This window comes from Astyanax mexicanus, chromosome 1 (genome assembly GCF_023375975.1).
Source record: "Astyanax mexicanus isolate ESR-SI-001 chromosome 1, AstMex3_surface, whole genome shotgun sequence".
NCBI classification, from domain to species: domain Eukaryota; kingdom Metazoa; phylum Chordata; class Actinopteri; order Characiformes; family Acestrorhamphidae; genus Astyanax; species Astyanax mexicanus.
In genome coordinates this window covers 7,186,949-7,213,424 of record NC_064408.1, presented here as the reverse complement: position 1 = coordinate 7,213,424, position 26,476 = coordinate 7,186,949, and the positions used below count along the sequence as shown (strand labels likewise).

Below are 26,476 nucleotides of genomic sequence, written 5' to 3'. Positions count from 1 at the left end.
TTTCTGAGACACTGATTTTATTTTCAATTATGTTCTGTTTTTTTTTTTGCACTAGTATAGTATTATTTATATGATTTATTATTACCAATGCATTAAAGCACAGCATTACTTTTTTTTAGCATAAATATTTTTACTATTATTTTTGTGCATTTTAATTATTTTAATTTTATTTTAAAGCCCCAAAACACAGGTACCATAAACACAGCATCGCCTGCACTTCTCCATACTGACCCCCAGATGTCAGTATTGTGCACAGTGTTGCACAGACTCCAGTATTGAAGCGTTTTTTTCTCCCAGGACGTTAAAAAGCAGCTTATTTACTGTTTCATTCATAGAGCTGCTGATCGTTTACCAGCACTTCTGATACTATTACCAGCATCCAGAACTGAATTACTGATAGATACCAGTGCTTTCTGTCTGTCTTTCTGTCTCGGTTTATATTTGTCTGTCTGTCTGTCCCAGGTGTAGCCGGCCAGCCTGTGGGCTCTTCTGATTGGTGGATCCCACCCTCTGCTGCTGGTTGGCTGGCCCCCATCCTCCACGTCCTCCTATAAGAGCAGTGTGAAGTTGTGGAGCCGGCAGACTGCCGTCTGGGCGCTCGTTCCGCGTGCGTAATTCTCGTGAGCTGCTGTTAGCGTGCGTAAAAGCTTAACGCACGCCGTGGGTGGCGCGGAGAGGGGGGCTAGATCGACGCGTTTGGGTTGATTGAACGGTGCCCTACTGGTTTCCAGTGTTTAGCGAGTTAGGGAAGTTGTGTGTGTGTGTTTTCACACTGGTTTCTGTAAGGTAAGGCACTGTCTCTCTTTGGCTTTGGTCTTTTTTCGGATATCTATGCGTTTTGTTTGCTTGTTTTTTTACTTTCTTTGTTTTTATACGTGCGATTGCTTAGCATCCCTATGTTCAAACACGCTGATCAATACCCATGATTAAACACTTAAACAGATAAACAGATAAACTGATAAACAGGGACTCCCCCAGATCTGTTCCTGCGCACCTGAAGTGCAACTCTGTCTGCTTTTGCTGTTCGTAGCTGTTCTCACGCGCCAGTGAAACGAGGAGGAGCTGCACGCCAGCTGCAGATATATTTTTTAAATGGGTCTAGAATGAAGAAGTGGAGGGTGAGGGCATTGAGTGGGCTTTCTTATTGATTGAGTAATTACTCATCCCCCTAAAACACCTCCCACCCCCACTCCAACACTCTCAGACTCTGTTAGACTCAAACACACTCTGAAACTCATGCATATTCCTTACAGACCAACTCAAATACAAACATACAGATTTAATACTTAGAAACTCTCTGAAAGACACTCTCTCAGACTCACTCTTACTCACTCAAAAACAATACGTTCAGACTCAGACTCTCAGATGTATCAGAACACACTGTCAGATTAACTCAAATACTCAATTTGAGACTCACACACTCTAAGATTAATTTAAATAGAGTCTCAGATAGGCTCGGACTCACTCACACACTGAGACTCACATAAAATGAGTCTCAGACTCACTTAAACTGAGACTCAAACACTTTCAGACTCGCCTAAACAGAGTCTCAAACTTATTAAACAGAGTCTCAAACCCTCTCAGACTTACATGCTCTCAGACTCACTTAAACAGTGTCAAACACTCTCAGACAAACACACTGTCAGACGTATTTAAATAGAGTCTCAGACGCTCTCAGACTCACTTAAACAAAGTCTCAAACACTCTCAGACTCACTTAAACAGTCTCAGACACCCTTAGACTCGCCTAAACAGAGTCTCAAACTTATTAAACATAAACGCTCTCAGACTCACATGCTCTCAGACTCACTTAAACTAAGTCTCAAACAGTCTCAGACTCACTCACACAGCGCCAGACTCACTTAAACAGAGTATCAGACACTCTTAGACTCACTCAGAGACTCTCAGGCTCACTTAATTTTTTTTAGACCTACCCACTTAATTACAAACGTTTAGACTCAAACACAAGACTCAAATGCACAAATTCAGACTCACTTTCTCAGACTTACTCAAACACACTACACAGTAACTCAAATACAAATGTTAAGGCTCACTTATACACTCTCAGACCCAATCAAACAAAAACTTAAACACAGACTCAGATTCACTAAAACAGACTTAATTAATCTAGACTCACATTCACTCAGACTCACATTCACTCAGATTTAAATTCACTCAGATTTAAACAGACTCAAGACTCACTCAGGCTCACTTTCAGATTTTCTCACGCACGCTCTCTCCCAGACTAACTCAATCACACACTCTCAGCCTCACTCACACACGCGCACACAAACACACCCCTGCCCTCCCCTCCCCTCCCCGTTTGGATCCATTGAGAAGGGAAGGCAACGTGGAGCTCATAGATGAATCAACTCCAAGCCGAGCGCGAGAGGGACTTTAGAGCGTGCATGGCGCGAGCGTGCACGAGGAAAGCCATGATGTAAAGGTGTGTGTGAGTGTGTGTGTGTGCGTGCGCGCGCGTCTGTGTGTGTGTGTGTAAAGGAAAAGCTGGGGGGGCGTAACGATGGAACAACAGCAACAGTATTGGCACGCGAGCGATTAATAACAGCATCACCTTCCCGCGGACCCGCGGACTCGTGGACTTGTGGAGCGGACTGCGCGGGACTAGGGGGGATCTTCTGCACGAGCACGAGCGCGAGGACCGGACAGGACAGTAGAGGAGCATCGTGGACATCCAGCCGCAGCCGCAGCGATGAGGCTCTGGGCAGTGCTGACCTGCCTGGCCGCGCTCGCGCTCTGCGTTTTTGCGCGCAACGCCCGGGTGAGCAGGGAGCTCGCCCACGCGCGCCAAGCCGCCGTGGCCGCCGCGCTCGGCGCACAGTCCGGAGCCTGCGGCACGCGCCTGCCGCGCGGCAAGCGCTCCGTGCCCGGACCCGAGCGGCGCGCGCCGGCGGGAGCCGGCAGGAGGAGAGCAGGGGAGCCGGTGCACGAGGAGCGCGACCGGAGCCGCGCGGTGCGGTTCGGGGGGCGCGGGGATCAGCTGCGTCTTCGGCCGGCGGTGGACGTCCCGCGGGGGAACTTCACACTCAGCATGTGGGTAAAGCCCGAGGGAGGACAGCGGCCGCGCGCAGTGATCGCAGGTAGGCGCGCGCTTTGGTGATTTGGGAGAGCGTGGTGAGCACAGTGCGCTGGTGTGCAATTAAGAGTATACTGAAGCTGAAGTGTGATCAAAATAGTGCAAAGTTACTATGTATAGAATAAAGTAGTAGAGCATTGGAAAGAAAGAATAGTAATAGTGTTAATGTTCATGTAAAGTAATAGTGCACGTTGATGAGTAATAGCAGGCTGGATTAAGAGTAGCACAAATAGTGGACTTTATAGGCAATAGTACAAATCGAAAAATAAGTGTATACTAATGCAAAGTTACTATGTATAAAATAAAGTATTGGTGCATTAAAAATAAATAATAGTATTAGTATTGATGTACAGGTAAAGTAATAGTGCACATTGATGAGTAATAGTAGGCTGGATTAAGAGTAGTACAAATAGTGGACTTTATAAGCAATAGTACAAATTGAAAAATAAGTGTGTACTAGAAAGGTAATAGTCTGCATTTGATTTGTACTAGTGCACAAGACAAGCAATATTAAAAATATGCTAGTGCCTTGGATAAATAATAGTACACTGATTAAGTAATAGGACATTGCATTAGTAATAGTACATTGGATAAGTAATAGTGCACTGGATAAATAATAGTGCACTGGATAAGCAATAGTACACAAAACATGTGCTAATGGATAGATAATAGTACAAAAGTAAAAATAATAGTGAAAAAAAATGGATGAACAGTGAATTGAATAAGTAATAGTGAACTGAAAATAACTATGTACTAGAAAAGAGTGCCCCAAACAGTAGAGTGCACTGGATATACAATAGTTCACTGAATAAGAAAAAGTGTTTTGGAACAGTCTGTGGTAAAAACGAGTGTGTGCTACAAAAAGTAATAATCTTTATTAGCAATACATTAATATACTAGATAAATATATACATAGTAGTACATAGAGTATAATAAAATGCATAGATAAGTAATATTGCAAAGTAAAAAAGTGCTAGTGTGCACTGGATAAATAACAGCACACTGGAAAAGTAATAGTGTGAAGTGAAAAGTATGTACTAGATAAAATGAGTAATAGTATGCACTCAGTAGTGCTAATAATAGTGTGATTTGGAGAATAAGTGTTATAGGAAAGTAATAGTGTGCACTGATAAGTAATTGTGCACTAGATGAAAGTGTACTGTCCCACTGCCTAATGCACTAAAGAAGCAGTGCTAGAAGTGTGCTAAAGGATGTAATGTATTGAAGTGTGTTAAACTAGTGCACAATAGTGCTCTGGATGAGTAAAAGTGCATTCGAAGAAAGTGTACTAAAAACTATAATGCATTAATATATAATGCACAGGACAGATGTTAAAAAAAAAAGTGCACTAAATACTAGTGCCCTGTATAAGTGTGTGCTGAAACCTGTGCTGGGTAAATAGCAGTGCGCTGGAAAAACTCTGGGTAAGTGCTGCGTTGGATGAGTGTGCCGCGCAAAACAGCACAGTGGAAAAACGTGCTGCTGCTCTGGGTAAATAAGAGTGCACTGCATGAAAGTGTGTTGAGCAATAGTGCACCGAACGAACGAGTCGTCCTGTACTAAAAGCTTTTAGTGCTTTGGAAAGTGAGCATTTTTTTACCACGTTTTACTGTATTTACCGTGTTTACAGTGTTTATGTTTCCGCTTGAATGAAACGCAGTGAACCGAGAGCAGTGTGCCGGTGTTACTTTTGGCACTGGTTGTGTTAAGGTGGAATGTTTCTCGGTGGTGTGGAACTGATGTGCACATTCAAGTCTAGTTCGATGCACGCCGTTGGGAAAGGAGTGAGTGTGTTATGTGTGTGCGGAGTTTTTATCAGGGTAATCAGAGCAGAAGTTTGGCTTTAGCGTGTGAAATGCTGCTGCAGATGTGGTCCAGATGAGGACGGTGGGAAATTAAGGTGTAATCTAGGATGCAGTAGTGGTTGTGGTGGTAGTGCCGGGAGTGGGGGGCTTCGGTGGGCTTCCAGCTTCATAAGAAGATGTGATTTTTTTTTACCTGTTGCCGGATTGGGACCGTGCTTGGGGATGCAGTAGTGTGCTCTGGTGCAGAGTTGTGGGAACTGCACCAATTTAAAAAAAAATCCCACTTAATTCAGTGGTTAAAACAGCAGTCCCTAAGACATTTCTTCGATTTTTTAGCAGTAGTATTCCTGAGGTGGTTGCTAAGGTGTTGCCTGAAGGTTGCTAGGGAAAGAGGTTGGTTGCTATGGTGTACTGGGTGTTTATTGAAGACTGATGAAGCTTAAATGGGATTTTCACTATGGCATATAAGGTTGCAATGGAAAGGGGTTGGTTGCTGAGGTTGCTGAGCAAGGAGGTTAACGTAGTAACATGGCAAACTGTGACTGTGTGGGTTTGTGAGGTGGTTGCTAAGGTGTTGATGTTACAGTGGGTTGGTTGATATTGTGTTGCTAGGAGATTACCATGGTGTACTGAGTGTTTATTGAGCACTAAAGTAACTTTAAAGGGGAACTCTACCAATTTTCAGAATTCAAATAGATGCTAACTGTGACATGGGTGATCAGAAGGTATTGGTTGGTGGTTGCTATGGTGTATTGGGTGTTTATTGAAGACTGATAAAGCTTAAAGGGGATTTTCACTATGGCATAGAAGCTTGCTATGGAAAGAGCTTGGTTGCTGAGGTGTTGCTAGGACGTTAACATGGTAACATTGCAAACTGTGATCTGTGGCTGTGAGGTATTGGTATGTGGTTGCTTAGGTGTTGCTGTGACAGTGGGTTGGTTGCTAAGGTGTTGTTAGATGGATGCTGTGGAAAGTGGTTAGTTGCTATGGTGTTGCTAAGAGGTTACAATGGTGTACTCAGTGCTTGTTGAACACTGAAGTAACCTAAAAGGTGAACTCCAAACAGTGACATAGGTGTTCAGAAGGTATTGGTAGGTGGTTGCTAAGGTGTTGCTATGTGAATGTTGTGATAAGAGGTCGGTTGCTATGGTGTTGCTAGGAGGTTAAATTTAATACTGAATTTTAATTGAGGACTAAAGTAACTTTTATTGGGAACTCCACCATTTTTTTTTAATTCACATGGACTACTAAGGTGTAGCTGTAAAATTGGATTGGTTGCTGTGGTGTTGCGAAGTGGTTTCTTCGGAAAGGGGTGGTTGCTATGGTGTTGCTAGATGGTTTGCTGGGTGCTTACTGAAGAATGATTGAAAAGGAAAGGGAACTCAGATAAGCAGATCAGCGATGTTGCTGTAACATCATAAGGTGTTCATAAGGTATTGGTAGGTGGTTAATAGGGATTTGCTATGAAAGTGGGTTGGCTTGTAAGGTGTCGCTAGTTGGTTAGCATGGTGTTCTGGTTGTTTGCTGAAGAGGTGTTCTTAAGGTGTTGGTAGGTGGTTGCTGAGGTATTGCTATTGTAAAGCTGTTGGTTGCTATGGTGTTGCTAGGTGGTTGCCATGTGCTGACAGTTGGCTGTGGAATATTTAGTAGTGAGTAGTGAACTTTCACGACTGGACTTGTTGTTGCACAGGTGCTGCGTCCTATCAAGGTACCACAGTGCTGGAGTTCATTGATATTTGTAGAAGCAGTCCCAGCATGCCTAGCTGCTGCTTTCATATTATACACCTGTGCACTCTGGAGTAAAACTTTTGGTTCATAAGTTGTTGGTAGATTGTTACTAAGGTGTTTTGTAACAGTTTATGGTGGTTGCCATGGTATACCAGGTATTTCCTGAGTGATTCCAGGTGTTTCAATAGTTTTATTGAAAGCCCAGAGGGTTGTTGAACCCAATTGCAGACAGAACAGCTGATCTCAAAGCAGGTAAACCCAAGAAGAAAGGAAAAAAGAAATGAATAAACACACCTCCTCACGCGGGATCGAACCCCTGTCACCAGGGTCGAGGTCCAATACACTAATGCTGCCCTGGCTAGTGAATTGGAACACGACCGGGGGAAAAACACCCTTACAGTATAAGGTGGTAGGAGCCCAAGAATGGACGGAAAAATGAGAACGGGTGGAAACTAAAGTCATGCCGAGCGCATGCGAGAGAGAGAAAGGGGAGGAATGTAAATAAAAGCTTGATAGAGAAGCATTTTATTTATGTATTTTTTATAAATATATCTTAATAGGCATAGATATTTTTTGGTGTAATAACTTCCTCTATGGGGTTATTGGACAGACAGTGCATTGCATTCAGAGGTAATCATCGTGACCATTGATTCTGGCTTAAATCGTCAATGTTTAAAGACTTCTGTAGCTTTTCTGGGAGATGACAAAAGTCATGGCACACGATTCTTGACGTGCAAAAACCTATTTTTTAACGTCGTGAAATATTGGTGGAATTCCCCTTTAAGTGGATGTGTTACACTTGCCTCAGTGTTTCGCCGCAGACAGCTGACACTGACAGAACAGAGCAACGAGTTTGTGAGCCGGGCGAGCGAGCAAGCGAAAAAGAGAGAGAGAGAGAGGGAGGGAACAGAAGGAGCCAAGGAGGGAGGGAGGAGGGATTGAGCGAGACTGGACTTCCAGGGTTTTCCCGCCCATGTCAAAAGCAATAACCTTCGCCCGTGATGCACCGACAGGGAGCTTCCGGAAAGTCCGAGAAGTAACAGCAACAGCCGGCAGCTTCCTTCTTCCATCCTCCATCTAATTCCCTTCTAATTCCCTCTCTCTCTCTCGTTCTCTCTCTCTCTTTCTCTCTCTTCAATCGGAGGGAAAATTTGAGAAGGAGAAGCTGCAGCTCCTGACCGGCTCCAGGTCCCGTCCATTCCTGGGAACACCATTCCATTCGGGATCATGTGCTCGTATCGTTTTCCTGTCGGTAAAAGACTGCTGTAAAAGACTTCCACGGGCATGCAGTCGAGAGCCGGAGCACAATTTCAGAATTTCCACCGGCTTCCATTCCCGGCTGAGCCGACAGAGGGCATCGCCGACTCAAAACACAACCTCACAGCCCCGGCTGAGGAGAGCCTGCTCCGGCTTTCATCATTTCTAGCTTACTATGTACTGTGTAAACAAATATTCCATGCAATAAACACATTATAAATGCATTATAAATACATTATTCCAGCATATTCCGATATGCAGATTATAAGGGTGGGAGTTGGATGCTGTGATGCTGAGGATGGAGGTGGAAGTAAAAACGGCAAGGAGAAATAATGGGCAGCGATTCCTCACCAGTCTCAGGCTCTTTTTTTTCTCAGAGATGACGTCATTGTGTTTCAAAGTTGTGGCTGCCTCTAGTCTGCTCATGCTAATAGGCTTTCTCTCTCTCTCGCTCTCTCTCTCTCTCTCTCTCTCTCTCTCTTTCTCTCTCTCTATTTTTTTTCTGTGTGTCTGTGCGTCTCTCTCTCTCTTTCTTTATCTCTCTCAATAAATAAACCTAAAAAATATATTACAAAAATAAATGGAAAAAGTCACGCAAAACATTATAGAACTATTATTAACCTAACATTTAAAAAAAATATTATGGATCATTTATAAAGGCTCCCCTATATCACCCTATACTACCCTATACTATCTTATTATACCTAATAGCACCCTTTATTATTCTGTACTTCTCTATTTAACTCTATACTATCCCATACTTCCATATACTACCCTATAGTACCATATGCTCTCATAAACAACCCTATACAACTATATGCTAGCATATACTCCCCTGTACTACCCTATACAACATGATATAACCCTATACAACCTGATTCCACTCTATAATACTCTATACTCCCTATACAATCCTATACTAGGGATACACTATATATATATTCTATTTACTCCCCTATACTATATTTTACTAACCTATACTATCCTATTATACATTATAGCACCCTCTGCTATTCTATAATACCTATATATGATACCTATATATAGTACCTATACCACTATTATCCTGTACTCCCCTATTCAACTCTACACTATCCTATTATACCCTATTGTACCATATGCTCTCATATACAACCCTATACTACTATATACTAGCATACAATTCTAATCTATTTTGCTTCTTATACTGTATACTCCCTATTCTACTCTATACTGCTTTATACTCCCTATACAATCTTATACTAGGGTATACTCCATATACTCTCTGTACTCCCCTATACTATATTTTACTAACCTTTAGTATCCTATTATATCGTATGCCACCCTATATTATTCTTCAATACCCTATATAGCTATATATAATACCTATACCACTATTATTATGTACTCTGCTATTCAACTCTATACTTTCCTATACTCCCCTATACTACCCTATAGTACAATATGCTCTCATATACAACCATATACTCCCCTGTACTATCCTATACAACATGTTACAACCCTATACTGCCAAATTATGCTCTATACTTTTCTATTATACTCTACTGTAAATTCACTATTCTCCTCTATACTATACTCCTCTATACTCGATATACTCCCTGTACTTACCCAATACTATCTTTTACTACCCTATACTATCCCATTATACCTATATCTCTATTATCCTGTACTCCCCTATTCAACTCTATACTATCCTATACGCCCCTATACTACCCTATAGTACCATATGTTTTCATATACAACCATATACTACCCAATTATACTTGTAGTATAATGTATACTGTTACACGGGAGTGAGGGGATGGACGTAAGTGCAGAATATAATTAATTTTATTAAATTAATAAAAACTAAAACAAATTAACAAACAAACAAAATAAACCAAAGTTACACTGAATACATAACTACAAAACACTAAACTTGAAAACAGGAATCTAAGAAACAGCATGAATCAAACCTGAACACGGACAGCAAACAAACCAACAAAAGACTAGACAAAGAAGGCTTGAAACAAAGGGGCTTATATACATGAGGAGGGAACAGGAAACTGGAAACACCTGAGGATCAATCAAGAGGGGGCGGGTTACAAATCACTGATGACAGGGTGGGGCTAGGGCGGAGACAGGACCAAAACACAACAGAAGCACATGGCTGGGAAACATGACAGGTAAACAGAGGGGCAGGAGCACAAGAGACCAAATGAGGGAGAAACACAAGGCAGACATGGGCTAAGCTGTGACAGTATACTCCCTATTCTACTCTATACTACTCCATACTCCCTATACAATTCTATACTAGGGTATACATCATATACTTCTTACAAACCTATACTATATATTGCTCCCTTATGCTAGACTATACCATCATATAATGCCCTACAATATCCTATATTTCCTATACTACCCAATACTGCTCTTTAATACCCTATGCTACCCTATGGTACTCTACTCTACCCAATACATTCTGTACTTCCTTATACTTCCTATAATACCCTATAATACTGCCCTGTGCTACTATATTATTCCCTATACTCCCTATACTATTCTACATTATCCCATAAACTACCCATCTATTATCCTGTACTACCCTGTATTCAGTCAATACTACCTATATTAGCCTATACTACCCCAGAACTGTATACTCCCGAAACTACCCTATACTCTATTAAGTCCATTACACATAAATGTTGAGATATTATTGTTCCCAGCTTCTTTCTTTCTCTCTCTCTCTTTTTTATCTCTCATTGTTGAGATATCGGTGGTTATAGATATGAGCCCGGGGCGATTTCTCAGAGACTCTGATTCACACGTTTGTCAAATGCTTCATCCTGTCAGAAAGCAAGCCATGCATAGCGTCATGTAGCGGCATGCACTTGATGGTTGGTGGGAAATGCTTGTAAAGAACTTATTGTAGCTCTTTTTTTTATTTATTTTTTTCTTAGTAGTTGTGGAACCGAAACAAAAATGTAGCCATTCTATTGTTTAATCAAAAATGTATCAAAAGTGAAGCTACCACCACCATGTGTCATGTCAATGACATGCCACAAGACATTGGACAGCAGCATATAAATTTTAAGTGATTATGAAGTGAACAGTTTCATCAGTGAATGGCATGGGGATGCCTAATGAAGTTGAACACCGTTGGCCATAGTGCTCATGGCAAGGTTCAAGCTTCAAGCAAGGCCTGATAGTGTTCTATAAGTTTTGCAATTGGTAATGATCGTGGCCGGCAGCATCTGGTGAGAATTATCCAGTGCAGCATTCTTTAGCTCATGTTGGACATGTCAAAAGTCATGGGACACGATGACATTTACATTTAAATTTACATTTACGACATTTAGTTGACGCTCTTATCCAGAGTGACCCATTGAAGAGTTGGACCAATGTAGTGTTAGGAGTCTAGACCAAGGACTTCTGTTGGTGTAGCACAGCATAGCTATGCAGTGGTAGTGGTGTTATCCACTGCCCACACCAACCACCACTATTAGTTCTTACTCATTTTGGCATGTCTGTGTAAATGTAATGCTAATAATTATAATAATAGGAAAATAGCACCACATATAAAATCTATATAAAAATACAGTAAAAATACAGTAAAATACAGTAAAATGCAGTGTCTCAAGCTTCAGACAGTATATTAGCAATATAAGTATGCTCTTAATCTATTGTTTTCTTCCTTCCTCTGCTGATAGTCCACGCTTTCGCCGCTTTCGGGAGCAAATGTGTCAGCATCTAATCTTTTAAATCTAATTCGTGCCTCTAAGAAGGCGAGGCATGAGGCCAACAAAACAAACATTTACATCCCTTTGTTTTGGAGATAATATCCAGGCCTTGTTTTTTTCGCTCTGGCTCTGTTGTTTTAGATGTTTGTGATGTTTTCACTGTTGTTGTTTTGCCTGCGTCGAGGCCGAGACCGCTGTTGTTTTCAGGATCTCGTCGTGTGCTTCAGGGCTTGCCAGGTTTATTGCGTTGTTTACAGCGATGCTCGCCGAATCAGAGCGGCCGAGACGAAACAAAGTGCTTGGCCCCCCAGGATTCACTTGATACAGCTCGAGACGAGTTTGATAAACAGAAGAGCTCGTAGTCTGTCTGGATCAGATTATGTCCCGAGCAGTCCAAACAAGCGCAGCGGAAAGATCGGATGAGTCCGAGGGAAGACTCAGCTCAGAGATTCGAAACCGATTGATTACAGGGCTATAACTATTCGTTTTTTGTGTTTTAGTGACTTTTATTTTGACACAGACTATTTATTGGTGTGTATTAGTGACTTTTATTCTAAGACGGGTCAACCCATGACTAGAAACCGATTGATTACAGGCTAAAATATTCATTTTTTGTATTTTAATGACTTTTATTTGAGCACAGAATATTTATTGGTGGGTTTTAGTGACTTTTATTTTGACACATAATATTTATTAGTGTGTATTAGTGACTTTTATTATAAGACAGGTCAGCCCTTGACTCGAAACAGATTTAATACAGGGTTACACTATTTGTTATTTTGTGTTTTAGTGACTTTTATTTTGACACAGAGTATTTATTGGTGTGTTTAAGTGACTTTTATCATAAAGACAAATCAGCCCTTGACTCAAAAAGGATTGATTACAGGCTACACTATTCAAAGTTTTGTATTTTAGTGACTTTTATTTTGACACAGACTATTTATTGGTGTGTATTAGTGACTTTTATCCTAAGACAGGCCAGCCCTTGACTTAAATCCGATTGATTACAGGGCTACACTATTAGTTATATTGTATTTTAGTGACTTTTATTTTGACACAGAATATTTATTGGTGGGTTTTAGTGGCTTTTATTTTGCCACAGAATATTTATTGTTGTCTATTAGTGACTTTTATAATACAACAGGTCAGCCCTTGACTCAAAACGGATTTAATACAGGGTTACACTATTTGTTATTTTATATTGTAGTGACTTTTATTTTGTAACTATTTTGTGACTAAAGATCAAATGAGTCCGAGGAAAGATTCAGCACAGTGACTCAAAACCGATTGATTACAGGGCTACACTATTAGTTTAATTGTATTTTAGTGACTTTTATTTTGACACAGAATATTTATTGGTGTTTATCAGTTACTTTTATTATCAGACAGGTAAACATGTGACTTGATGTGGATTGATTACAGGGCTACACTGTTTGTTTTCTTTTTGTATTTTAATGACTTTTATTTTGACACAGACTATTTATTGGTGTTTATTAGTGACTTTTATTATAAGACAGGTCAGCCCTTTACTCGAAACATATTGATTACAGGCTACACTATTCAATTTTTTGTATTGTAGTGACTTTTATTTTAACAGACTACTTATTGGTGTGTTTTAGTGACTTTTATTTTGAGACAGGTCCACCTAGGACTCAAAACAGATTGAATACAGAGCTATGCTTTTCGTTTTTTTTTTTTTTTTTTGTATTTTAGTGACTTTTATTTTGACACAGACTATTTATTGGTGTGTATTAGTGACTTTTATTCAATGACAGGACAACCCGTGACTGGAAACTAATTGAATACAGGGCTTCACAATTTGTCTATTTTGTATTTTAGTGACTTTTATTTTGACACAGACTATTTATTAGTGTGAAATCAATTTCCCAGAAAAGAAAGGGACACAAACACTGTTTTAAGATTTTAGATTAAAAATGTTTCAATTGGAGTTTAAATAAAGTATTGGTTCCTCTCTATTAGTGATTTAGATTTTGACAGACTGATGTTCTGCAACACTGTACGTTTAAAATGACATAAAATTAAAGATCAGAGTGGGCTCTGAATGGTTCAGCGGTCTAAAGCGCTTCCACCATGATTGGAAGATCGCTAGATCGAATCCCGGTCATGCAGCTTGCCATCAGTTGCCAAAACCCTGAAAGAGCACAGTTGGTCTCTCTATGGGTGGGTAGAGTAAATGGTTCTCTTTCCCCTCATCACTCCAAAGGGTGATGTCAATCAGCACAAGGCTGCAACTGTGAGCTGCTGTATCAGAAGCGCTGTGAAGCTACTCGGCACTCGGCACTCTCGTGGCAGTGCACAATCAAACGAGCCGCTGGGAGTCCTGTGCACATACAGATATGCCGTCTGCTGCTGCGCTGTACGGGCGGGTGTGCTGTTGGAGAGCAGCGCAGCTTGGACAGACTCGCCAGTACAGTGAAATTCAGGACCTTGAACAGCGCTGAGGCAATGTTTGTGTGTCTGTGGGGAGCAAAACGAATTGGATCACTTTTGCACTTTTCAGCTCGTGAGCAGAGACTAGTCAGCAGCTAGTCTCATAGAGGTCATTACGCCCAAACCCTGGCCTCTGATGAAAGCCTGGAACAGGCCGGCCTCAGGTTTTGAAGTCTGACAGTCTAATAGCCATAATAAAGTTGAAATTATTATATTTTGGAGGGTGTTAGGCCTGTTCGGGGCCAGCGGCCGCTTGCCTAAAACACATTATGCAGTGATTTTCAATGGGGCTTCACGAATTTGTCAATTTCTGCATTATTTCATCTTTGGTTTTGTATGAAAAACTTGTAGAGAAGTCAGAAAGTCAGTACAGTTCATTGTAGAGAAACCTCTGGAATATAATCAAGAGAATGATGAATGATCACAAACCATCAAACCACCAAACTGAACTGTTTAAATATTTTTTGCACCAGGAGTAAAGCAACATAAAGTTATCCAAAAGCAGTGTGTAAGACTGGTGGAGGAGAACATGATGCCAAGATGCATGAAAAAAAAAACTGTGACAAACCAGGGTTATTGCACCAAATATTGATTTCTGAACTCTTAAAACTTTCTGAATATGAACTTTGCATTCATTTTCTTTGCATTATTTGAGGTCTGAAAGCTCTGCATCTTTTATTTATTTTTGTTGTTTCAATCATTTCTAATTTTCTGCAAATAAATGCTCTAAATGACAATATTTTTTTATTTGAATTTTTTGGGAGAAATGTTGTCTGTAGTTTATAGAATAAAACAACAATGTTCATTTTACTCAAACATAAACCTATAAATAGCAAAATCAGAGAAACTTATTCAGAAACAGAGCTGTATATGCAATTTTAAGGGCTGCAATAAATTAAACTGTTTTGATGGTTAAAAATGTAATAAAGGTATTAAAATTATTAATTGCTCAATAACTGAAAAAAAAAACTTGTCAGCTTTTAAAATTTTGCTTTTTATTGTTTTAGGAATTTGGTAATTAACATTCCTGCTAATAAAAAAAGATGAATTAAACTTTTAATATGTATTTTCCTGTCAAAATGCAAAGTAGAAGCAATAAAATATAACAAAACTAAATTAGTTTTCCCTTAATTAGGTTTTTGGCAGATTCCATTTTTTGCTCAATATACAAGCATATAAGTCTTGTTTTTTTTTAATATATTTTTTCTATATTTGAATTTTTTCGCAGAGAACTCTAAGTGAAAAATACCAAGTCAGCAAATATGAATTAAAATCAATTTTAATATAATTTTTAAAAATATATAGTTAAAATCCAAAGGGCTACTTAAAACCACTGCACTAAGAACATCCACTGTAACAAGGTTTTACACAGTGAACTAAAGGTTAGAGGAAACACTTTAGGCCAAATGTTTTATGCAAGTGAGCGCTGGCCCCCAAATCCAACTCCCACGACGGCCCACCAGCAGCGACACCAGCGGAAAATTAGAAGAACATCCCACATTTAAATCAGCATGCGGGGGGAAGATTGCTTAAGCAGCACTTGGACAGAACCATCTTCCGTGACGAGCGAAAGGTCACGAAGTTCTAGTACAACAGATTTTTATCAGATATGACTTTCGTGTGACCGGTTGAGTAACTGTAGCTGGAGGGCGGGGTTGGATGCAGTATCTGCTGTAGGTCAGGGATCATGGGAATGTTCTCCTGTTTGGTTGTTTAGAAGTTGCTTTTACTAAAAATAAGGAGTTTTTTTGCACAAAAGCTATATAAAAAACACATTTGGCGTTTGTCTTTTGATCTTGTTGGATGCACTATGTTTTTGTTCTAAATGACCAAACTCATTCAGACCACAGTCTTTTTTGGTTTGTGCCAATTATTTGGTTTTCCAACCAGATTAAAACTGTTTTCTTGTAAAACAAATGCTAAATATAAGTACCTGACCCGTTCAGATTATTTAACCAAGTAATTATAAATACAAAATAAAATGCTATAAATGGTTCTTTAAGCAGTGGCATAAAACAACCAAATGTTTTTTTACAAATATGAAACTTTACCCAAAGACGTTGAGATTTCAGACATGTTTGCTGCTCAAATAACCCAAGAAAAAGAACCAATACAGCTTAAAAATCTTAAAGTTGATGGTTCCTTACATGGCTAAAGTGTTTTTTTTTAAATATATAAAAAATGGTCCTAGAAAGCACCATAAATGAACCACATTTGGCCTTTAATGATTTCTTAAAATAAGAAATGTAAGTAACTTTAAACCCTTTCAGACCTGAATTATGTTTTATTTATCGGGTCTTTAGTTGAAATGTATTATTATTATAAATATATAATATTATAAATAAAGATATATATATTTTTTTTTGTATTTTTTATCGATTTCAATTGAATCATTTGTTAAACATTGTCATTTGTATTCTACATAGCTTTTATGTCAATTTTTATGGGGAAAATTTTAATCTGTTTAATCTGCTTCATTAGCTGGGATGCTGCCATTCCTTACTTCAATATGCAGATTGTTATATCTGCAACAGGTCTCAAGGTGTACTTTTCCCGTCATTATGATAGCAAAGACACATTGAAATGCCCTAAATGATGCTGCACAGTGCACAGTTTCAAATCAGCTATAGATTGCTATAGATTGATTAAACAGAGCTGTGTTTTCAATTTCAATAGATGCAGGGTCTGAAAGGGTTAAAACCCCCGTTCTACACCTTCTTCATTTTGCCTTTATCTGCACAAAAGCCATCTGTGCTCTAAATCACCCACAAATCTCTTCACAGTATGATGATCGCACTATTTCACGCTTTTCAAAAGCAGCAGAGAGATCCTTTTTCTTTCCCATATTGCTTGAAACCTGTGGCCTTTGGGACATTCCAGGATTTTGGTACATTTCAGGGGTGGTCACTTCTGAAAATTTGATCTTCAATTTGATCATTTTTAGTCATATATTTATTAAATACAGGTAATAGACTATCAAAAAGTTTGATTCGTCAAGCTCAGGTATCAAAGCAGTTTTTTAAATTAGATTATGTAATATATTTGGTAACTTACAGTAACAGGGTTGCGGGTAACAGGGTTGTAAATCTAGGCTAAGTTGTGGTTTACCCCAGGAACAGATGCTAACTGTAAAATTTAGCCATGTATACAAGATCAAGGACAAACATGGTTATATAATATATAAAGTAAATTTTGACTCTACTCATTATTAGTCTTACAGTATGAGCAACAGGGTTGAGTTCACTGAGTGACACACACAACTCGGACAAACATATTTGGAAAAAAAAAACTTGAAAATTGTTAGAGCACTTACTCTTGGTCTTGCCATGTGGGCAGAAAATGTCCTTGTGATGTCACTTCCTTTGTGCCAGTAGACAAATATTTTTAACTCTTTCTCTGCAGGTAAAATTCCTTATGGTAACAGGGTTGAGCGCATGTTGTGGGACACGACTTAATAACATAAAAACTGTAACATGCAAAACAATGTAGACCAAAGAAGTTGTTTTCATAAGTAAAGGAGATGCAGATCAACATATACACGAGGAAGTCATTTATTTAGAGCTTATTTTAATTGTTAAATTTGCCAAAGGATTTGGTCACCCAATGTGTGGGACCAGAGAAAACGGCCATTTTTTGAGGTGGTCCAAAGGTATTCGGTCTTTTGAATAATATCTAAGTAGCTTTTTTTTCCACCATATTTTACAGTTTGTCTTATAACAAGTAAATTTTTCACAAAAAATAGTCATTTAGATATTTTGGATACGTACATTTGAAATTTAAGTGGTGGGACAGGAAATGTACCAAAATCCTGGAATGTCCCCTTTACATTGAGTGAATATACTTCAGACCCCTCAAAAGAGATTTGAACCATTTAAACAAATTAAATCTTTGTTAATTTAAAAAATAGATTAGAAAACTCAGTTTTGGAACTTGTGGAAGTGTAGCATTCATCTCTGCATCTCTCAATCAGTCTTGCCTTCCCCAAATCGCTCTTTTTTTTTTTGGATTCTTCACCCAAGCAGCTTTTCAGGACTCAATCTCCAATCTCGACTTCTCATCAGTGCGTGTGAGGTGCTTGTGCCCCTGTGATTACCACTCCAGTGTGATTTTTTCTTGAGGAAAGATAAATGGCGAGCGTGAGCAAGACTGTCTTTGAACTTAAGAAGAGCTATTATGAGCTTTTGCGCTTGTATGCAAATACCGGTGTGTATAAATACACGGTGTGTGTGTGGTGTGTGTGTGTGTGTTAGCCTGGGCTGCACAGTTCGTCTGGAAAAATGTAATGTGTTAGATTAATTGAGCGTGGCAGACTTCTGACATGTGTTTACATAATAGGCCCTGCAGGCATTTTAGCACACCTTTTAGTTGGAGTGTGCACGCTGACAGATGGCAGGCGTTTCTGGCGGTGTCGTGGAGAGGCCGTAATGTTTAACAGGGCTGACCCCCGGCTCCGGCCCCCACAGGCTCTCCGAGCGCCGGCACGTTTGATGTTGACCCGTGGAGAACGCTCTCACGTGCTGGAGAAGCCTGACGGAGTGAGAGGAGGTCCGGAGGGGTCAGAGACATGAAAGATCCGGACTTTTCTGAAGTGATACTTTCGGATTACTTGATATAAACATGTGGATTCATCACTTAAACACATTAACACCGTCTAGACTTCAGCGGAGGCAGGCTGGGTTTTCCAGACACTGTTTAAAATAGAAGATCCTTGAGGAACCTTTGGGGGTTCTTCAGTTTGAGACTGTGGAGGAACCTGTTAAGATGCTTCAAGGAACGTTTTCTTCTAAAAACCTCTGAAAACTTTGCTAGTTGGTTGTTGTAGTATCTGTTGTGGTTGCTAAGGTGTTGTTAGGTGTTTTCAAGGTTTTTGCTAAGGTGTTGCTATGGAGTTTATGTTGGTTGCAAAGGTGTTGCCATTGTTTTCTTGAAGATTGCTAAGTGGTTGCTAGGTGGTTGCTATGGAAGTGCTATTATATCTGTGGTGCTTGCTAAGGTGTAGCTATGTGGTTGCCAAGGCATTGCTAGGTGGTTCCTGAGATGTTGCTAGATTGTTGCTAAAGTGTTGCTATGGTGTCTGTGGTGGCTGCTATGCTGTTGCTAAGTGGTTGCTAGGTGGTTGCTATGGAAGTGCTGTAGTATCTGTGTTGGTTGCTAAGGTGTTGCTAGGTGGTTGCAAAGGTGTTGCTATGATGTCCTTGGTGGTTGCTAGGTGGTTGCTAAGGTGTTGCTATGGTGTTGCTAAGGGGTTGCTAGGTGGTTGCTAAGGTGTTGCTATGGTGTTGCTAAGGCATTGCTAGGTGGTTGTTAATGTGTTGCTAAGTGGTTGCTAAGTGGTTGCTATGGAAGTGCTGTAGTATCTGTGTTGGTTGCTAAGTTGTTGCTAGGTGGTTGCAAAGGTGTTGCTATGATGTCCTTGGTGGTTGCTAGGTGGTTGCTAAGGTGTTGCTATGGGGTTGCTAGGTGGTTGTTAATGTGTTGCTAAGTGGTTGCTAGGTGGTTGCTATGGAAGTGCTGTAGTATCTGTGTTGATTGCTAAGGTGTTGCTAAGGCATTGCTAGGTGGTTGTTAATGTGTTGCTAAGGGGTTGCTAGGGTGTTGCTATGGTATTCTTGGTGGTTGCTAAGGCATTGCTACTGTAGGTGGTTGCTAAGAGGACAGAGAAGAAGAGGTCCAGAGAGGTCAGGGAAAGATGAAAGATCGTGACTTTTCTGAAGTGATACTTTCGGATTACTTGATATAAACATGTGGATTCATCATTTAAACACATTTACACAGTCTAGACTGTAGACTGAGATAGATATTGTTTAAACAGAAGATCATTGAGGAACCTTTGGGGTTCTTTAGTTTGAGACTGTGGAGGAACCCGTTAAGATGCTTCAAGGAACGTTTTCTTCTAAAAACCTCTAAAAACTATGAAATCTAAGAAGTGTTTGCTAGTTGGTTGTTGTGGAAGTGCTTTAGTATCTGTTGTGGTTGTTAAGGTGTTGCTAGGTGGTTGCTAAGGTGTTGCTAGGTGGTTGCAAGGTGTTTGCTAAGGTGTTGCTATGGGGTTTATGTTGGTTCCAAAGGTGTTACTATGGTTTTATTGAAGATTGCTAAGTGGTTGCTAGGTGGTTGCTATGGAAGTGCTGTAGTATCTGTGCTGGTTGCTAAGGTGTTGCTAGGTGGTTGCAAATATATTGTTATGATGTTCTTGGTGGTTGGTAGGTGGTTGTTAAGGTCTTGCTAGGTTGTGTTGTGTTGCTAGATGGATGCTAAGGTGTTGCTAAAGTGTTGCTAGGTGGTTGCTATGATAATGCTAGGCTATCCATTGTGGTTGCTAAGGTGTTGCTAAGGCATTGCTAGGTGGTTGTTAATGTGTTGTTTAGTGGTTACTCTGGTGTTGCTATGGTATTCTTGGTGGTTGCTGAGGCATTACTTGATATAAACATGTGGATTCATCACTTACACACATTAACACAGTCTTTTGACTGCAGCGGAGGCAGACACTGTTTAAAATAGAAGATCCTTGAGGAACCTTTGGGGGTTCTTTAGTTTGAGACTGTGGAGGAACCTGTTAAGATGCTTTAAGGAACTTTTTCTTCTAAAAACCTCTATGAAAAGCAGCATCCTGTGGGCAGAGTCCTGTAACCACTGATACTTTACTTTATAATGGCTGAGTTGTGTTGGTTTTCTCTCCTGTGGGGTCCTGAGTATTGAAGATACAGATACAGAACTACAGTCTGTAACTAGATTGCAGTTTCTGCCAAATCTGTTTCTGCCAAAACTGACATGGGTGGTTGCTATGTGGTTGCTAGGTGGTTGCAAGGTGGTTGCTATTGTGTTGCTATGGGGTGTATGTTGGTTGCAAAGGTGTTACTTGGGTGTTATTGGTGTTGTTTGCCAGGTGGTTGGTGTGGAAGTGCTATAGTATCTGTTGTGGTTGCTAAGGTGTTGCAAGGTGGTTGCTAATGTGTTGCTAGGTGGTTGCTAAGGTGTTGCTATGGTGTCTGTGGTGGCTGCTATGGTGTTGCTAAGTGGTTGCTAGGTGGTTGCTGTCAAAGTGCCGTGGTTGCTAGGTGGTTGCTAAGTTGTTGCTGTGATGTCCTTGGTGGTTGCTAAGGTGTTTCTAGATAGATGCTAAGGTGTTGCTAGGTGGTTGCTGAGGTGTTACTAGGTGGTTGCTAAAGTGTTGCTTGGTGGTTGCTATGATAATGCTAGGGTATCTGTTGTGGTTGCAAAGTGGTTGTTAAGATGGTTGTTAAGATGTTGCTAAGGCATTGTAAGGTATTGCTAGATGGCTGCTATGGAAATGATATAGTATCTGTGATTGTTGCTAAGGTGTAGCTATGTGGTTGCTAAGGTGTTGCTAAGGTGGTTGCTAAGGTGTTGCTATGAGGTTTATGTTGTTATAAAGGTATTCTTATGGTGTCCTCGATGATCGCACAGGTGTTGCTAAGGCATTGCTAGGTGGTTGCTAATGTCTTGCTGAGGTGTTGCTAGGTGGATGCTAAAGTGTTGCTAAGACGTTGCTAGGTGGTTGCAAAGGTGTGGCTAAGGCATTTATAGGTGGTTGATAAGGTGTTGCTATGATGTTGCTAGGATATCTTTTGTGGTCGCTAAGGTGCTGCCATGGTGTCTGTGGTGGCTGCTTTGGTATTGCTAAGTGGTTGCTAGGAGGTTGCTTAGAACTTATATAAACTTTTATAAACTTTTTAAGCATGCCGAATTTGGTCTTCGTATCTCAAAAGTTGTGTATTGGATGCACCCGCTTGTCTCTCTTATCCCTCAGATCCGCCTCACGCTCTTCCAGCATGTGTCTGATTTTGTAATTTGCTTAAATCTGGCAACCCTGTTTCCACATGAATTAAACATTTAAACAGTTTTCCCATCCAGTTTACTAACTGCAGGGCTGTAACTCTTTTCACGCGACGCCGTTGCGCATTTAAATCAAGCGGATTCTCGGTGTACGCTGGATGTACATGCGGCGTGTGAACTCGCAAAAACGCGCACAGGAACCCAAACAGTGCCGTTAGAACCTCTCTCAGCCGGGTAATGAGTCTCCCGTGTTTGTGTATGTGACAAAGCCTTGTTATAAGCATGTCTCTCGCAAGAATAATAGGCGAACACATGAATCTCCACATGCGAGGCATGCCTCATTGCACGCCCACGGCCTAGCGTAAACACGCTCCTTCTGCTGGATTTCCCAAGGAAAAGAGAGAGAGAAAGAGAGAGAGAGAGAGAAAGAGAGAGAGAGAGAGAGAGAGAGAGAGAAAGAGAGAGAGAGAGAGAGAGAGAGAGAGAGAGAGAATGGAGCGGAGGTGGGTATAGAAGTGAACCAGAGTGATATAAGTAAAAACACATTACATTAACTTGCTGAACCTGACACATGCTTTCCAGCGGAAACAGGAAAAAGGTGTTTTGGTGCCTCCAGCATAAGGGAGAGTAGGCTATGCTATGCAGAACACTAGTATTTCTGGACTATAATACTTCTAAAATAACAAGTTTTTTGAAGAAGATTTGAAGAAATCTTTAATAGAAAGCAAATGAGTGTCAGGATTGACCCAGGTAGGGAGACGAGGAGACAACGTAAGTGCAGGTAAGAATAGGAATTTAATAACTAAACAACAAATAAACAAATAGACGGGTAAACACAGAACAATGTGATATATATTATATCACCAACGTGATATAAAACTAACATAAACAAACAAGAGATACTATAAAACTAGGCAGGATAAACTAAAACAGGGCAAGGGAATAAACTAGGGAAAACACAGGGAACTTAAAAATAACAAAGGATAAACAAAAGATATACACTAAGGAGGGAACTAAGGAGCACGAGAATAAGCAAGATAAATATCAACTACAAACAAAGAGGGGGGCTATACAAGGAAAACAAATGAATGAAACAAGACTATGAACTAAACAAAGCAGAGACAATAACCAGGAATAAACAAGATAAACAAGGAACTAAAACAAGACGGGATAAACAGAGAGCAGGTAACCAAGGAGCGCAGGAATAAACACAAGAAACAGAGGTACGACAAACAACAGGGGTTAGTGCAAAGACCAACGAAGGACAAGAGACAGAGGAGGGCTATTTAACACACAAGGGAAGTGGAAACACCTGGGGCTAGGGGGCGGAGCTACAAATTGACACAGGTGGAAAAGTACTGGAACAGAACACAGGGGCCCAGGTCACGTGGAACACACACAGGCACGAGGACAGACAGGACATGACAATGAGCACCAGATGAGTTCAGGAACATTTGCAATGGCAAGTTAAAATCACATCCTATAGATTAAAATCTTCCGTTTCTGTTCAATATATTTTTTTCTGCTAGCGTATCAATGTGAGACTGAATATTGTCTGTCGAAATTAATTAATGGTTATAGGTAGCTGAACATAGCTGAAGTAAGAGAAAATTAGCAGTGTGAAATCCGTCTTGTAGTCCTTCTGGGCTTCAAGTTGTCTTCTTTATTAAACAACCCATTCATGCATATATATATATATCCCTGAGCTGTACAATTAACCATTAGCCATTTTGTTTAAGAGAAAATTAGCTTTTTAAAATCCGTCTTGTAGTCCTTCTAGGTTCCAAACTGTCTTCCTTATTAAACAACCTATTCATGCTTATACCCCTGAGCTGCATAATAATCCATTAGCCATTTCAAAATTAATATCACACCTGGAAGTAGGCACATTCGTAGTTAACTTGAACAAATGTAACCACAACTGAAGATGATTACCTGTTTAAGAGAAAATTTGCTTTTTGAAATCCGTCTTGTAGTCCTTCTGGGCTTCAAGTTGTCTTCTTTATTAAACAACCCATTCATGCGTATATACCCCTGAGCTGTATAATTAACCATTAGCCATTTTGCTTAGGAGAAAATTAGCTTTTTGAAATCTTCGTCTTGTAGTCCTTCTAGGTTCCAAACTGTCTTCGTTTATTATCAACCTATTCATTTTTTTTACGGTGTGGATACCAATAAGCTGTATAATTAGCCATATTTCAAAATTCATATTTATACCTCTCTAGCTCACACCTGGCATAAGGCACATTCATAGCTAACTTGAGTCACTATAGAGACAAACGAACAAAGGTAACCATAACTGAAGCTTAAAATTACCTGTTTAAGAGAATATTGACTGTCAAATTAGTAAGGGTAACGGATTACTCAACTAAGGTTAGGTAACCATAGCAGTTTAAAATCCGTCTTGTAGTCCTTCTGGGCTGCAAAGTTCACATTCATAGCTAACTTGAGTCACTATAGAGTCAAGTGTACATGGGTAACCATAACTGAAGCTCAGAGATTACCTGTTTAAGAGGAAAATTGCTCTTTGAAATCAGTCTTGTAGTCCTTCTGGGCTCCAAGCTGTATTCTTTATTAAACAACCTATTCATGCGTATACAACTGAGCTGTATAATTAGCCATTAGCCATTTCAAAATTAATATCACACCTGGCATTAGGCACATTCATTGCTAACTTGAGTCACTATAGAGTCAAAAGAACACATGTAACCATAACTGAAGGTCAGTGATCACCTGTTTAAGAGGAAATTAACTTTTTGAAATCTGTCTTGTAGTCCTTCTGGACTCCAAGCTGTCTTTGTTTATTAACGACCCATTCATTTTTTTTTTACAGTGTGCATCCCACTGTACAAGTCGTATAATTAGCTGTATTTCAAAATTAATTTTACACCTGGAAATAGATATATTCATAGCTAACTTCAGTCACTGTATGATGAGTTTCTTTGATTTTACCAAACTGAAAACCTCTGGAATATAATCAAGAGGAAGATGGATGATCACAAGCCATCAAACCAAACTGAACTGCTTGAATTTTTGCACCAGGAGTGCAGGAATAAAGTTATCCAAAAGCAGTGTGCAAGACTGGTGGAAGAGAACATGCCAAGACCAGGGTTATTCCACCAAATATTGATTTCTGAACTCTTAAAACTTGATTATGAATATGAACTTGTTTTTTCTTTGCATTTTTTGAGGTCTGAAAGCTCTGCTTTTTTCAGCCATTTCTCATTTTCTGTAAATAAATGCTCTAAATGACGATGTTTTTATTTGGAATTTGGGAGAAATGTTGTCTGTAGTTTATAGAATAAAACAACAATGTTCATTTTACTCAAACATAAACCTATAAATAGCAAAATCAGAGAAACTGATTCAGAAACTGAAGTGCTCTCTTAATTTTTTTCCAGAGCATACACTAACTGTCACTTCTATTATCTCTCTCCCAGGCCTCTTCGATAAGTGTTTCTACGCCTCGAGCGACCGCGGCTGGATATTGGGTATAAAGCCTGTAAGTGAACATGGCAACCGTGACCCGCGATTCTTCTTCTCCCTCAAGACGGACCGAGCTCATAAGGTGACCTCCATCCACTCCAGTGCCCATTATGTCCCCGGGCACTGGGCTCACGTGGCGATCACGTACGATGGCCTCTACATGAAGCTGTTTGTGAACGGCGCTCAGACTGCTGTTAGCAGGGAACAGTCTGGAGATGTCTTCTGTGCGCTCACTAAGAAGTGTAAGGTAGGTTCATCACCTCTTTTCCTAGAAATGATTTGAATTTCCTGCTGATTTCTCCCAAAATTACAGGTTAAATTTGATCAAATGTAGATAATTTGTCACTTAACAGAGATATAGTCTATCAGCCAAGACTTGTTTAGTGTTTAAACTTTGCTTTTTTAGTTTTAAACTGTTAAGAGTTAATATATTAAAAGTACATTAATAATATGCTTTCATCAAATGTTTGAAAGTAAACTTTGATCATATTTTTTAAAAAGCACAATATAGTATATTTAAAAAAATATATATATAATATATAGACTACTATAAAGTACTCTTTTAGCTTAATGTAATTCAGTATACTTCTAAAATACTTATTTCCAAAATATACTTTTGTACATTTTCAGCAAAGTGTGATAAAAACAGCTACAGTTACAGTAGTTCACTTAAAGTACAATGTATCCTGTAGCTTTTTAGACAATAAATTAAATTACTACATTTATAAAATTAAAAGTAAATTTGTAAGACGCTAAAAATTGTAGTACACTATATTAAAATATATTTTTATACCCAACAAAATATACTAGAAGTGTGCTACTTACAAAAAAAGACAGGAACAAGAAGCAAATATATTTGTACTCTAATGTAAAAAATAGATCACATATATTTAACATACATTTTTAGTACATTTCTAATATACCTGGTGTATAATAAATAGTGATGCAGTTGTAATACTGTACTCAAATAAATGTAATATAAATTTAAATAAATTAAATGTTACTTAAGTATAGTTGGTACAGTAAAGTACACTTAGCACAATTTTAAAAAGTAAGACTTTTGTACTAATTTTATACAGTTATAGAAGTAAAATAAGTACATAAAAAGTTGTTCCATTTTAGCACTCTTTAAATAAT

General features: G+C 39.5%; 1 protein-coding gene across 1 annotated transcript in view; it reads left to right on the top strand.

Moving 5' to 3' along the window:
• The first annotated feature begins 605 nt into the window (after positions 1-605).
• The window catches only part of LOC103040342 (pappalysin-1), a 236,254-nt gene continuing 210,383 nt past the window's right edge, over positions 606-26,476 (top strand). The window contains exons 1-2 of the mRNA XM_049465816.1: positions 606-3,100; positions 25,294-25,586. Of these exons, the coding sequence (XP_049321773.1) occupies positions 2,713-3,100; positions 25,294-25,586 (681 nt within the window). The 5' untranslated portion in view covers positions 606-2,712. The remainder of the gene's footprint in view (positions 3,101-25,293; positions 25,587-26,476) is intronic.